Raw genomic sequence first — 13,224 nt, 5'->3', positions numbered from 1 at the left:
GTAAACCAATGGGAAGCAGAAAGATTTCAAAGCAACGCTAGTAGGACATGGTATTTTTAAATAGATTTCCAGTACAGGGGTAATTAAAATATAGCTGACTCTGGGGCAGAAACGGAAGAAAAATGCTCTATTTGTAGACAAATTCTGAAAACTATTGAGTTACAGATATTCATATATGGCTGGGAATTGTTTATGGTGCTTGTGTCATTAACTTCTGGGGAGAAGGATTCCGTAGGTATCACCTTTCACATTATGGTAAATCTTTGTTTACAGAATTTCTTGCCGCTTCGAAGGTCTCTGTTGCTGTTAAATTCACAAGAGTATTTCTTCAAAAGTTAAGAAGCCTGTTTTGTATGGTAATTTCTGGAAACATATCTCAAAGGGTGCTTATGGATAAAAGATGGGGAGGGGAGGGTCAGAGGCAGAGGTGGTATTCAGCAGGTTCTGACCAGTTCTGGAGAACCAGTAGTGGAAATTTTGAGTAGTTCGGAGAACCGATAAATACCACCTCTGACTGGACCCGCCCCCACCTATTTTCTGCCTCCCAAGCCCCAGCTGATCCAGAGGGAATGGGGATTTTGCAGTAACCTTCCCCTGGAGTGGGGAGGGAATGGAAATTTTATAGTATCCTTTCCCTGCCACGTCCACCAAACCACGCCATACCCAAGCCACATCCACAGAACCAGTAGTAAAAAAAAATTTGAATCCCACCATGGGTCAGAGGGTACCTAGATCAAGCAGAAGTTGGGAAGATCAATTAATGGCGACAAGCATGGGCAACTATGGAAGATGGAACAAAGTAGCTTTCTCTAAAATGGACTTCAACCACACAGTTGAAACAGTATCGGGATTTTTTTTGGAGCGGGGGGGGGGGAGAAGCGGATGCCTGCTTGTTGTTGTTAAAGTAACCTTTGTTCACTGCTCAGTGCATGGAACTCAGCATTGCCCTGCATTCTATACCTTTGTGACAACGCTGTAGCCTTTGAATGCTGCCTTCTGTCGAGAGAAAAATAGATCAAGCTGGGCTTGGCTTTGTAGGCGAGATGGGATTTTTGATCATGTTACTCCTGATGCAGCAACTACTGACTGTGCCAGGTCTTCAAAGGTAACGGTTAGAGCTTTTATGCCTCAGTACTGATCCTATGTACCTGATAAATTCATATCCTGTTTCCCTGAAAACAAGACCTCCCCGGATAATAAGCCCAATCGGGCTTTTGAGCCCATATGCTAATATAAGCCCTCCCTGAAAATACTGCAACACAGCAGCAGCCATGAGGTGACCATGCTCGCTGCCTCCTGCACCTCAAAAATAAGACCTCCCTGAAAATAAGGCCAAGCACTTATTTTGGGGGTAAAAAGAAAATAAGACCCTATCTTATTTTTGGGGAAACATGGTAGTTACGATGGGAAAGGAGCATTGATGGGCCACCTGGCTTGAAAAATCATGTAGTGGTGCTATCTTCCCTATCAATACCCAGTTTTAGGAATATTTTACACTTTTTAGCATTGACAGAACAACTTTGCAAGTGTACAGTGTACAATATGTTTAAGCTCAGTTTCAGGAAAAACCGAGGGATGAATCCAAATACTGATTATTTAATTAATTGAAATTAACTTTTATCAGAAAAGAGTAAAACACTGATATCTGATTGGAATGAGTGAGGCATGATATGCCTTTAAGTTTCAGTGATGGGTGGATTTTTTTTTTGTGGAGCTTTTTGGTATTTTTTTTCCCCACACGACACCCCAAGATAAGAATTTATTTCAGAAAATTGCAATTATATGATGTCACTGTGTAATTGTGTTATCTCAAGGAGAGGTGAGAGATCATGACGACAGATAATATAAAATGCTCATTACCCAACATGCAGTTTTGTCTTTAATAAATAAATTTTATACAGTTACCACTAGCATATTTCAGGGTAGGACATTTCATCATTTGTTCATTACTGGTGTTTTGTTTTGTTTCTTCCTCACTTTATTTTCATGTTTCATTATATCTGTGACATTGTGATCTTGCACACAAGAACTCTTTTAATAACTAGTGATAGAAAATGGCGCTTGGTAATTTTTTTTTTTACTGACAAGTAATATTTGGACTGATACAATCATAGAGTATGAAATCTGAAGGAAATATATATTCCTAGAACAATTTAGACCACGGACTATATTTTTTTTTTCTTTTTGGACTATTGAAAGATTGCAATAGAAAAGAAAAAGATACAATGAACTGCATAAATATACTTAGAGACTAAATTCATATTTTTAAAAATAGAAAGAATTTCATTTGTGAGGATTATCAATAAAAATTAAGGATTATTAAAACAAATTAGTTCCACCCATCAAATATGCAGGCTCATTTCAGTCACATTCAGGCACAATAAAAGTGTGTTCCAATGGGCACCTGCAACAAATAAACACTTATAGAAAGAGTGCCAGTATGATTTCACTGCAATATGATTTTCACATCAAGATTTGCAAGTTCTGATTTAACAAGTGGTGTGCATGGAAGATTGCAAACATGCACATCTCTGACGGGAGGAATTCCTTGGAGGATTTGTTCCTTCATAGTCTATATCCAATACCAATATAAAGAGAATTAAGGTTGAAATATGTAAATTAAGTTTATTGATGATCCATTAATTGAATTTTACAGCATTTTGTTTATGGATTCAAGAAATGTCATGTGGTTATGGAGGATTTATGATAGCTACTGTTAAAAAAACAATTTAGGATTTAGTCACTTGGTTATCTGCCCATGAGATTTGTCAAAAGAAATGATGAGGAAATTGCCCTGTATTGATTTGTTTTTTAAAACAAACACCAGTGCTTTAAGCAGTAATCGTAGCCCTTCCTGATCTTGTGCTCTCCTATGGCAGATTCAGAAGATCTGTCCCAGAAGACTTCATTGCACCCTTGGAGCTCCAGCAGAAACAGTTTGGCTTAGTGGATGGTATGCACTTATTAAATCTAGTTCCTATTTCTTGGCATAAGGCATCACTGGGTAAAGGCACATTGCTTACATCTCTTCCACATTAGGCAGGGGGCCACATTCATGCAACTTGTTTTGTTGTGCCTCTCCCCCTCCTGTCCTGGAACCTCAGGAAATCATACTATTGTCCCCACAATGTGCCCATGCTCCACATTAGGGACAGGCCTGTGTTATGCTACTCTCTATACAGCTTTACCCAGCATTTCCTAATGTTAGCAACTTTAAGAAGGGTGGGCTTCCATTTCCATGTTGGCTGGGGGAATTCTGGGAATTGAAGTCCACACTTCTTAAAGTTTCTGAGATGAACACTGGCTTAAATACATATGAAAATATGACCTCCAATTGGCATGTAGAACAATGATTACTCAGTGCACTACAATTTTTGTTGCATTTTTTCCCCTCTTTGTCTTTGAACCTGGGATTCAACCTGCCAAGTATTTAACTTATCAATCTCAAGTGGCAACAAAGAGGGATTTGGGGTACCGTCTAGTAGTTACCCAGATATGTGCAGTCAAGATACAAACATATCTAAGGGCAGTTTGCGAGTTTGAGTTCAATACCCTACAAACGTAACATGATGTAAGGAAGCTAGGAGACAGGATTCGCCTGGGAAAAGAATTTCCTGTCAGGAAGGCTACAAAAATGCAAGAACAAAATCCTTCCAATTACACTTTCCAATCTGTGCATTAATGGACTTGTTACTAGCAAAGCTTTGCCCTCTCCAGGTCAGTCAGTTCTAGATCAACCAATCAATTACAAAAAGTAGTAGCCATGGAAGTTAGTGTCTCCTTTGCAGCCAAAACAGGACTGGAATGGGGTCTACACTTGTGTGACTAGTGCCTGCTTGTGGGCCCTCTGGGGATATATAACCACCATAATAATATTTCCCATTCCTACTACCTGCAGTATTTCACAAGATTGTGTTTTCACAGATTATGGCCTTCAACCACGCCATCCCAAATTCCAGATACGGAAACAACGTAAGGAGTCAGAAACACTGCACAGAACACATAAAAGCAAAAGGGATGAACCCAATGTTGAAGAGTATTATTACGATGACCTCCTTTGAAAGTGGCAAGAGAACATGCTGTATAGCCAAATGCATATAGCAATAATCCCCATCCTGTTACTTAACGCTATTCTAAAAACTCTCCCTGCAGCTCTGTCTGCACCCCTATCATAAACACAATATTTTAAGGTGAGATTGACGTTTGTAGATTCTCTGTTTTCCTTTCTTGCTTTTAATTCCTACTATGCTAAATAATAATTTGGAAACTTTTGGCTACTGGCTGGAGATAAGGCTTCATCACCAACATTGAGGCTGTGTAGTGAAAAATGAGAGTCCAATACAGTTTTCAGTGCCATGACTATTTCATCAACAACTTCTCCAGTGATTCTGAATTTGGTTTCCACCTCATATTAAAATTATAATCTATATAAATTAATGTTATGAACAGATTTTATAGCCTTCAATTTCAACAATTATTAAATAGGCCTAGCTCTCAAAAGCCTTTCTGTCTTTGTAGTGCCATTCATTTACATAATATTTAGCAAAAGCCCAGATCCAAACTCATCTAAAGGCATTTTAGAGAATGCCTATTTAGTAGGTAATTACATATTTGGCTGAAATAACGGCTGACATTAGAGACAGACATTGTTGTAAAGCTGACTCAGGTTCCCAAGTTCCAATATCTCAAAATCCTTTCTTTTTTATCCCATCTTTTATTATTTTTGTAAATAACTCAAGGGGGCAATGATACCTAATATTTCCTCCTCCTATTTTCCTCAAGATCTTGTGAGATGGGTTGAGTTGAGAGTGACTGGTCTGGTTTTCATGCCTACGCGGGACTAGAACTTTCAGTCTCCTGGTTTCTGTTGCCTTAAATACTAGACCAAACCAGCTGCTCCTTAAGAGAATGTGAGGATGCAGCTATTAAAGCAGATTTCTAGTGAGTATGAAATGGCAGAACATAATGGTAACCTCCGACACGTAAAAAACAGGGCCCTCCACATTATACTGTACATAACAATAAAAGATACAGAGACAGCTTGGCTAATAAGGGCTACTATGTAAGCCACTTTTCCTTGTGGAGATGCAGGATGTGAATCTTGAAAAATGAATGCAGGGGCAAAGGAAATGCAAAAAGAAAGTTGCTTCACTATGCCCCTGAATGGTCATTCCATACAAGCCAAACAGGGCTCTAATATAATACGATTCTGCAATCTTTACAATGTATAATTCTGAAAATTGCAGGCATGTAAGACTTCTCTTAATTTTATGTAGACTACTTCTCAGACTTGGGTGGGTGGGTACATTAATACAATACTCTCTCTTGAAACATCTACGTTGGCTCCTGCAATTCGGTCCTAAGGGCTTCAAACAGTTGTTAAAAGACCTCATAACACAAAAGCAACACGGTTCCTTTGAAACATCAATGTTTAATCATTGTTGTCATCAGAGCAGATCCAGCAGAAGCACAGAGCCCTCTGCCTGGAAAGCTCGGGTTCGTAGGCAGGGGAGGAAGGCAAAGGCACACCTTTCTGCAGTTCTTGGGCCCCCGTTACCCATGCTAGTCCCCTAGCTTTTGCCTCTCCCACAAGACCTCACTACTGTTTCCTGATTCAGCATTGTGCTTAATGGCTGGAGCATCTCCCAGCCCCCTAATATGGATGAATCAGGTGCACGGCTCTAGGCTCACCATAGTATCCAGATTACTCCCATCCCTGTGAGATTAGGATCTGCAGATAGATGAAGGAAAGGGGATAGCACAACCAGAGTTGAACAGAGAGTCTTATCTATATCAGTTAGAAGTACAGTGGTTCTTTCTAGTTTTCACCTTCAGCCTCCCACAACCTGGCACCCACAAGATACATTGACGCTATAACTCCAGATTTCTCAAACTCTTCTCCCTTTCAAAGTCCAAGTGCCAAAGTATGTCCGGTACAGTAGTCCTGGATTACTTTTACAGACATGGGAGGTCAAATACAAAATGGATTTGTATTTACTGGGACTTGTCAGAAATCTTTTTATGCTTAGCTTCCATAGCCGTTTCCAAGATTTTGGTTGATTATTTCCTTATCTTTTATCTAAGCATATCAACTGCCCAATTTTCTTGGTGGAAGTCCAGCACTTCTGTCCTATTAAACAGCCTATGTTAAATGTGGAACGTGTGGCAGACTAGAGCAGTTTCCAGCACGTAGCAGGAACCCACAAAAGTGTGGAGGAGCTTCTTTGCCCAGGCACCAAACCAGCCCCCCTCCTATGTCAAACAGATGGGATATTTCAACCCTGCCTGTTCTCGGGCCAATGCTTTGCTTGATCATCCAGATGTGTGGGGCAGCAACTGCTTTCACTGGTGGCATTTTTCTTTGAATAAAGAAAAAGAGAATGCATTTCTTTAAAAATAGTAATCCCCATGGTTTGCCACCCATCCCACCCATTCTTGACTCCCAAACCCCCTGCCCAAGGAAAGGAGGTGTACTGAAAGAGGAGGGGCTCTGCATATGGAGGGAAACTGCTCCCATGCCTCTTCCTCCTCCAGACTTGAAGCAGCTTTGTCCATGCACAATGGGGAAATGGCCCTTGTCTATACAGGAAGAGGGGGCTGGGCCTGCCCCTACTCTAGATAGATATCCTCTGTGGGGCACGTATATTCCACACATTCCTTGTAGAACTGATGGAAAGCCTTCCTGCAAAAGAACGAGAGACAAAAAGGTGTTTTGAAGAGAAACTAATGTGTGTCATAGAGTACAGACACAGCATGATTCAAGAACCATTGTGCTTCACACACCCATTCTTTTTAAAGTTTTTCATTATTTAGTCCTATATTTTCAAGCACTTTAGGAAAAAGAATCAGATTTCCCTAAAATAATCTTTTGTAACCGGGTAAAGAATGATAAAAATACAGCACATCCCAGAATTGTAAAGATTTGGCAGAATAACCTGCTTACTGCACATATTAAGTGCCAACTATACAGGAAAGGACAATAAGTTATGCAAGAACTTGTGCCAAATAACTGGGAACCAAGTACCATAAATCTGTAGTAACTCGTTTTTTTTAACAAACAGCATTTCAGAAATGGAATTTTCACAGATCTAATAGCGCTGACCTCATGCACATATATTAACGTTCATGCAAATAGAACATTTAGGCACAGATATGTACAAATTGGCCTCAGAAAAATGCATCAGCCTTAATGAATTCTTCTCTCTCCACATTGCGGAGGGCCTGATCATCCGTTAGAAAATGCTGCATATTGAAAAACAGGAGCAGCTCCATGAGCCATTTAAACATCTTAATGATGAAGAATTGAAGCACTAGATTGCTTTTTTAAGAACATCTTGACTCAATACTCTAAGATTTTCCAGGAAACACAGTACATTTCTGCAAACTCACTAACTTCAATGAAGAGAGTTTCCAGTCAAACCTTGCATCTCCCTGAAACAAGTCTTCATGCCATACTCATGGGATTCTAAGCAAACTGAAGACAGAGTTAGAATTCTCAGTAAACTGTGTTTACCCTTTCCTGGACACTGAAAAATCCCTGACCCTAGTAAGTATGCTGTGATTACTACTGCAACCAGAGCTGCATAAAGCTAAAGGTTCCCCTCGCACATAGGTGCTAGTTGTGCCCGACTTTAGGGGGCAGTGCTCATCTCCGTTTCAAAGCCGAAGAGCCAGTGTCCAAAGACGTCTCGGTGGTCATGTGGCCGGCATGAGTAAATGCCGAAGGTGCACGGAACGCTGTTATCTTCCCACCAAAGTTGGTTCCTATTTTTTCTACTTGCATTTTTACATTCTTTCGAACTGCTAGGTTGGCAGAAACTGGAACAAGTAACAGGAGCTCACTCCATTACATGGCACTAGGGATTCGAACCGCCGGACTGCCAACGTTTCTGATCGACAAACTCAGTGTCTTATCCACTGAGCCACCACATCCCTCTCAAAGGTACATACTACATCCATTATCTGTGGCTAGTGCCCCTTTCCCTTAGATCAAATAAAATCCCTAGAAAAATGAGAATCCAGGACATAGCAGCCCACAACTCACCCTACAGACTCTGCAAGTGGCTTGGTGGATTCCTCTGAGACAAAGACATGGCACGCAAATCTATGGTCAGCTGGGTGCTTGGTAATGAACCCAAAATATCTGATGGAGAAAATAAAATTTGTTAGCTACCCTGAGAGCAACATTTGTTGAAAAAACAAGATATAGGTTACAGTAATGAGATAGATAGATAGATAGATAGATAGATAGATAGATAGATAGATAGATAGATAGATAGATAGATAGATAGATAGATGATAGATAGATGATGATAGATAGATAAATAGATAGATAGATGATAGATAGATAGATAGATAGATAGATAGATAGATAGATAGATAGATAGATAGATAGATAGATAGAGAGAGAGAGAGAGAGATGGATGGAGATGAGATGAAGATGGAGCCAGTAATAAATACATAGATAAACCCATACCAATACCTCAATTGTTTGGAATGTTTTTATATATATATTTCTTAATTTAGTTTGTATTTAGAAAATGAGACATGTACTGTATACCTATAAAGCACTAGGTTGGGCACAATTTAGATCCACTTACCAAAGTAGGCCTTGAAGTAGTTAACATTTTAACAAATAAAAATGATTAAAATCCAGCCTAGGACAGCAAAGAAAGTAGCAAGATTTCTTGAAATAATAAAATAAAGCTAAACTGCTTTTAAATTATAGAGGTTCCATAAAGGAAGAAACCGCAACAACTTCTAGAGAGGAAAAAGTGCCACAATAAAGAATAAAAAAGGATCTTGGACCTCACAGAGAAATCAATATGAAAAGATGGAAAATATTTTTACCGGAATCTCTTCTGAAGCCTACGAGGTTTGGTGGGCCAAATATCACAACAAATATGTTTAGGACTGCAGCCTACAGCTTGACTTAGTGTTTCCCACAACTGCACGTAATCACTGTGGTATACCTATGCGGCGGAAGGGTTGAGGGTAGGTAAGTGTAGGTTGAAGAAGGCTGCAGACAGGGCCGACACATACACCTCTCAAATCCCAACTGCGCCGTGCTTCAAGTTAGTAGATCTGACTTTCTGTTCTTTGAGCACTCTCTAGTCAGAATGTTCGTGGCACGACAAAACCGCGCTCGACTAAAGCGTGCCCGATTAAACCGCGTAGCTGACGTCATCAACAGGGCGACAACAGCCAGCGCGGAGAAAGAAGGGCGCTTTAAATAGCGCTTTGAAAGCAAGCCAATTCAACTTAAGGTAAGGGTTAGATTTAGGGTTAGCTTTAGGGTTAGGGTTAGGGTTAGGGTTAGGTTAAGGGTTAGGGTTAGGGTTAGGTTTAGGGTTAGGTTTAGGATTAGGTTTAGGGGGGTTAGGTTTAGGTTTAGGGGTTAATTTTAAGTTTAGCGTTTACAGCGTGCTTCTGTCTCCGCACTGTTGTCGCCCTGTGATGACGTCAGCTACGCAGTTTCGTCGAGCGCGCTTTAGTCGAACATGGTTTTATGGTGGAACCAGAATGTTAACATTCACAGGTGTATAAATGCAAGACCTATGCAACTGTCTCTGAATGACAGGGGCGTACGTTCATTGATGTGCAATGACGGCTTTATTCATGATTCAATAATTCTCACTCTTTTTTCTCTCTAACCAATCTAAATTCTTATTTATCCATTAGTTTATGTTTATTCTATTGCTTAGGAACCTTTAAGGCTGAGATCTTCTCAAAGTTATTTATAATGTGAAACTAACATGTATTATCAATTTATCAATAGTTTTGAAATGAGATAGTTAAAATAAATTTTAATCATTTAACAGGAGCAAATAATATGAAAACTTTTCATTTAAAAGCCGTAGAGAACAAATGTTTTGAAAATCTTTCTGCATATTGTAAAATTCCAATTAAGAATTTTAAATAATATTTCAAACCGCAGAGATAAATATAGGCAATTCTCATTATCCGTGGTAGTTAGGTTTTGCAAAATTGCTGTGAATTCTAAAATATCAATTGCTGAAACCTTAATTAAGAATGTAGGCATCAAGCAGTTCAAATGTTTTGTCACTCTGCATGTCCATGAATAAATATGAAAATAGCAACAATATTAATTTTTCAGTTCCAAATACCTTTTTGCGAATAAGTGAATTCACGTATACCGAGTTCGCAAAAAATGAGAATTGCCTATAGATCCAGCTAAATTTTCTCCTGGACATGAATTATTTATATTAGGAGCTGTCTATCTCCAAAGCTTGTTAACCTGACCTACCTTAAAGATTTTTCGATTTTTCACTTTTATTGTATTTCTATGCTGCCCTATTCCCTGGAGGGACTCAGGGCAGCTCACAAACCGAGTAAGGGGGGGGGGATACAAACAGGAACAAAAAGACAATGGACAAACAACGTCACAATTTAAAAACAATCAACAGCCACACCATTCGAGCGGGGACAGTAACTCATCAGCCCCAGGCCTGTCGGAACGGCCAGGTTTTTAGGGCTTTGCGGAAAGCCTGGAGGGTGGTGAGGGTCCGAATCTCCATGGAGAGCTCGTTCCAAAGGGCCAGAGCAGCCACAGAGAAGGCCCTCTTCCGGGTGGTAGCCAATCGGCATTGGCCAGTGGATGGAATTCGGAGGAGGCCTAATCTGTGGGATCTAATCGGTCTGTTGGAGGTAATTGGCAGCAGGCGGTCTCTCAAGTACCCAGGTCCAATACTATGAAGGGCTTTATAAGTGACAACTAGCACCTTGAAGCGTATCCGAAGACCAATAGGCAGCCAGTGCAGCTCGCGGAGGATAGGTGTAACGTGGGTGTACTGAGGTGCACCCACGATCACTCACGCAGCTGCATTCTGGACAAGCTGAAGTCTCCGAATGCTCTTCAAGGGCTGCCCCATGTAGAGCACGTTGCAGTAGTAAAGCCAGGTGAGAAACTCCAACTATTATCTTTCAACATGAGCAAGTTCTTCCAAATACTCTGTATTATCACCATTTGTTACTTGAAGTAAATACTAGGGGTTGAAGCAACAATACCAGCAACCGATTTAGCTAGTACAAAAATGGTATACTGTGATATGCTTATATTTAAATAGCATGGGACACTGGGGACAGCGTAGTCAGAAGCAGTCTAACTCTATGGGGATGGGTGTGGAGCACCTCTGCATTTTTGTCAGTCGGGCCACTTGAAATGTGATTATTGTATTATCCAACAGTAGACAAGCCTCAGCGGGAGGGGAAACAAAGTCTCTGTAATCTACCAATTGCTTTCTTAATTTATCCAAAATTCAAAATGTAAGAATATCACCACTTGACTACTTTTTACTACTGGTTCTGTGGGCATGGCTTGGTGGGGGTGGCAGGGGAAGGATATTGCAAAATCTCCATTCCCACCCCACTCTGGGGTCAGCCAGAGATGGTATTTTCTGGTTCTCTGAATTACTCAAAATTTCTGCTACCGGTTCTCCAGAACCTGTCAGAACCTGCTGAATTTCAGCCCTGCTTGATAGCCTCATTTCTGAGACAGAATTAGGCTCGTGCGTTAGGACAGCACAACGTATGCTAGCAAACATTTCTCCTGATTCAACGATGAGAGTAGCATGTCAACACAACCATGTGGGGGAGTCCTAGATCTGCTTTTCCAAGACAAATGAATAATCAACCAAAATTGGCAGAACACCTCTAATTCCATAATCGTCAACAAATCCAAACTTCCATCTCCTCTGGATTATGCCTCAGGTTTTTTTGGTTTCATCCCAGTCTGCCCATTAACAATTGAAGATTCTCCGGGACTAGCAGATGAAAAAATCAGCAGAGCACCATGCTCTTTGCAGGGACCCTACAATTGAAATGTCTTCTTCCAGCAGTGTCTTACTGATGTTAAATGTGATTAAGGAGCTGATTCCTTTTGGAAACACACAGGCTGAAGTGTGGGACACAAACCCTCAATTTCAACTTTCTAAAATAGGCAAAATTGAAATCACTCTAATATTTTGGATTCTAAATACAGTTCAGTCATTTAGAAAAATGCAATGATCAAATATCTTGAAATTTTAATCATCTAAGTAGGAAAAAAATCTACTCAATAGCATATGTTGAGTGGGAAGTATCAAAATCTTCAGTATAAGCGCTATAAAATGATTGTGTGGGGTTGCAATCCAAACCCTGTCCCTTTTGTGTGTCGATAGGACATGCATATGCAAAAAGGTAGGGTTTCTAGTAGGACACAACTCCCAACATCCTGTCTATTTTGGCATGTGCATGCGCGCGGGCACACACACACACACGGACACGGACACGGACACACACATCATTCCTACAGATGACTATGTATTCATTGCACGTAGATCATCCATCTACTGTATGCCTTCAAGGTTGTTTCTATCAAACATGAAACCACATTGGAATGGATTTAAATTAAAAAACATACAACCAAAATCCATAGGGTATATCCTTGTATTTTGAAGGCCTCAAACAGGTAACTCTTCCTACAGTTAGTGGGATAGAATGAGATTGAAGCCAGGCAAGATGGTATGCTGATGTTGGGAGAACAACGTCTATAGCAATGTGACATTCTTTGTGATTATTTAGGAGGTGTCTTTGTGCTGCTTTTAATGTTTTGTAAGACATCCTGAGTTTTGGTTACAATATGGGCAGCTAATGGGTCTTTTAAAGGAACAAGCAAACAAAAAGTACCTGAATTTAAGAAATTGCATTCTGTTTTGAATTTTGCTCATAATAGATGAGACATATTTAACATAGACTAGAGTTTTGGCGTTCCTTTTCCATGAATAGTCTAATCATTGCCTGATTATAGGTAACAGGCACCATGCCTTCCTTCAAAAAAGTATAAACTAATGGTAAACAAATATTTCTTGTAAGAAAAGCTGTTGACCCATGCAAAGGTTCAGTTGGAGTCCAGATCTGATTGTGAAAGAAAGCAGAGCTAACAGAGATGGCATTACAGAACTACATAGCAATTTCTCCATGATCACTCCACTGGTTTTCTATACTGTATGTGCACATATTTACCTATTCACTAAAGGAAGCTATTATCAATAAACAATTCAGAGAACAAGACTGGATAATGAACACCACAGAACAAGCATACTGTATGTAACTTGTTCAGAATAAGGAGGATCAGTAATTTTTGGTGTGTGGAACACAATATCTATTCCACAGTACCTCAAATTAGATTTCACATAGTTTAAGTTGATTACTGGGTAAGAATTA

At 40.0% G+C, this 13,224-nt stretch overlaps 2 protein-coding genes across 2 annotated transcripts in view; one reads left to right on the top strand and one right to left on the bottom strand.

Annotated features, from left to right (window-relative positions):
- The first annotated feature begins 643 nt into the window (after positions 1 to 643).
- On the top strand, positions 644 to 4,492 carry C1H11orf94 (chromosome 1 C11orf94 homolog). The gene is made up of 3 exons (XM_032209148.1): positions 644 to 1,105; positions 2,880 to 2,953; positions 3,925 to 4,492. Exons 1-3 carry the CDS (start codon positions 987 to 989, stop codon positions 4,059 to 4,061), a joined length of 330 nt encoding a protein of 109 aa, XP_032065039.1. The 5' UTR covers positions 644 to 986; the 3' UTR covers positions 4,062 to 4,492.
- Positions 4,493 to 5,414: 922 nt separating this feature from the next.
- Positions 5,415 to 13,224, bottom strand: part of MAPK8IP1 (mitogen-activated protein kinase 8 interacting protein 1) — a 47,257-nt gene continuing 39,447 nt past the window's right edge. The window contains exons 11-12 of the mRNA XM_032213081.1: positions 8,045 to 8,143; positions 5,415 to 6,682 (exon numbers count right to left, since the gene is read on the bottom strand). Coding sequence (XP_032068972.1) covers positions 6,610 to 6,682; positions 8,045 to 8,143 — 172 coding nt within the window. The 3' untranslated portion in view covers positions 5,415 to 6,609. The remainder of the gene's footprint in view (positions 6,683 to 8,044; positions 8,144 to 13,224) is intronic.

This window comes from Thamnophis elegans, chromosome 1 (assembly GCF_009769535.1).
Source record: "Thamnophis elegans isolate rThaEle1 chromosome 1, rThaEle1.pri, whole genome shotgun sequence".
NCBI classification, from domain to species: domain Eukaryota; kingdom Metazoa; phylum Chordata; class Lepidosauria; order Squamata; family Colubridae; genus Thamnophis; species Thamnophis elegans.
The sequence above is the reverse complement of the archived record's forward strand: the minus strand, read 5'-3'. Positions and strand labels throughout refer to the sequence as shown.

Coding starts and splice junctions, on each gene's coding strand:
- C1H11orf94 (XM_032209148.1), top strand. CDS start 987: ATGCTGCCTTCTGTCGAGAGAAAAATAGATCAAGCTGGGCTTGGCTTT. Junction 1,106..2,879: donor ACTGTGCCAGGTCTTCAAAG/GTAACGGTTAGA, acceptor CTCCTATGGCAG/ATTCAGAAGATCTGTCCCAG. Junction 2,954..3,924: donor ACAGTTTGGCTTAGTGGATG/GTATGCACTTAT, acceptor GTGTTTTCACAG/ATTATGGCCTTCAACCACGC.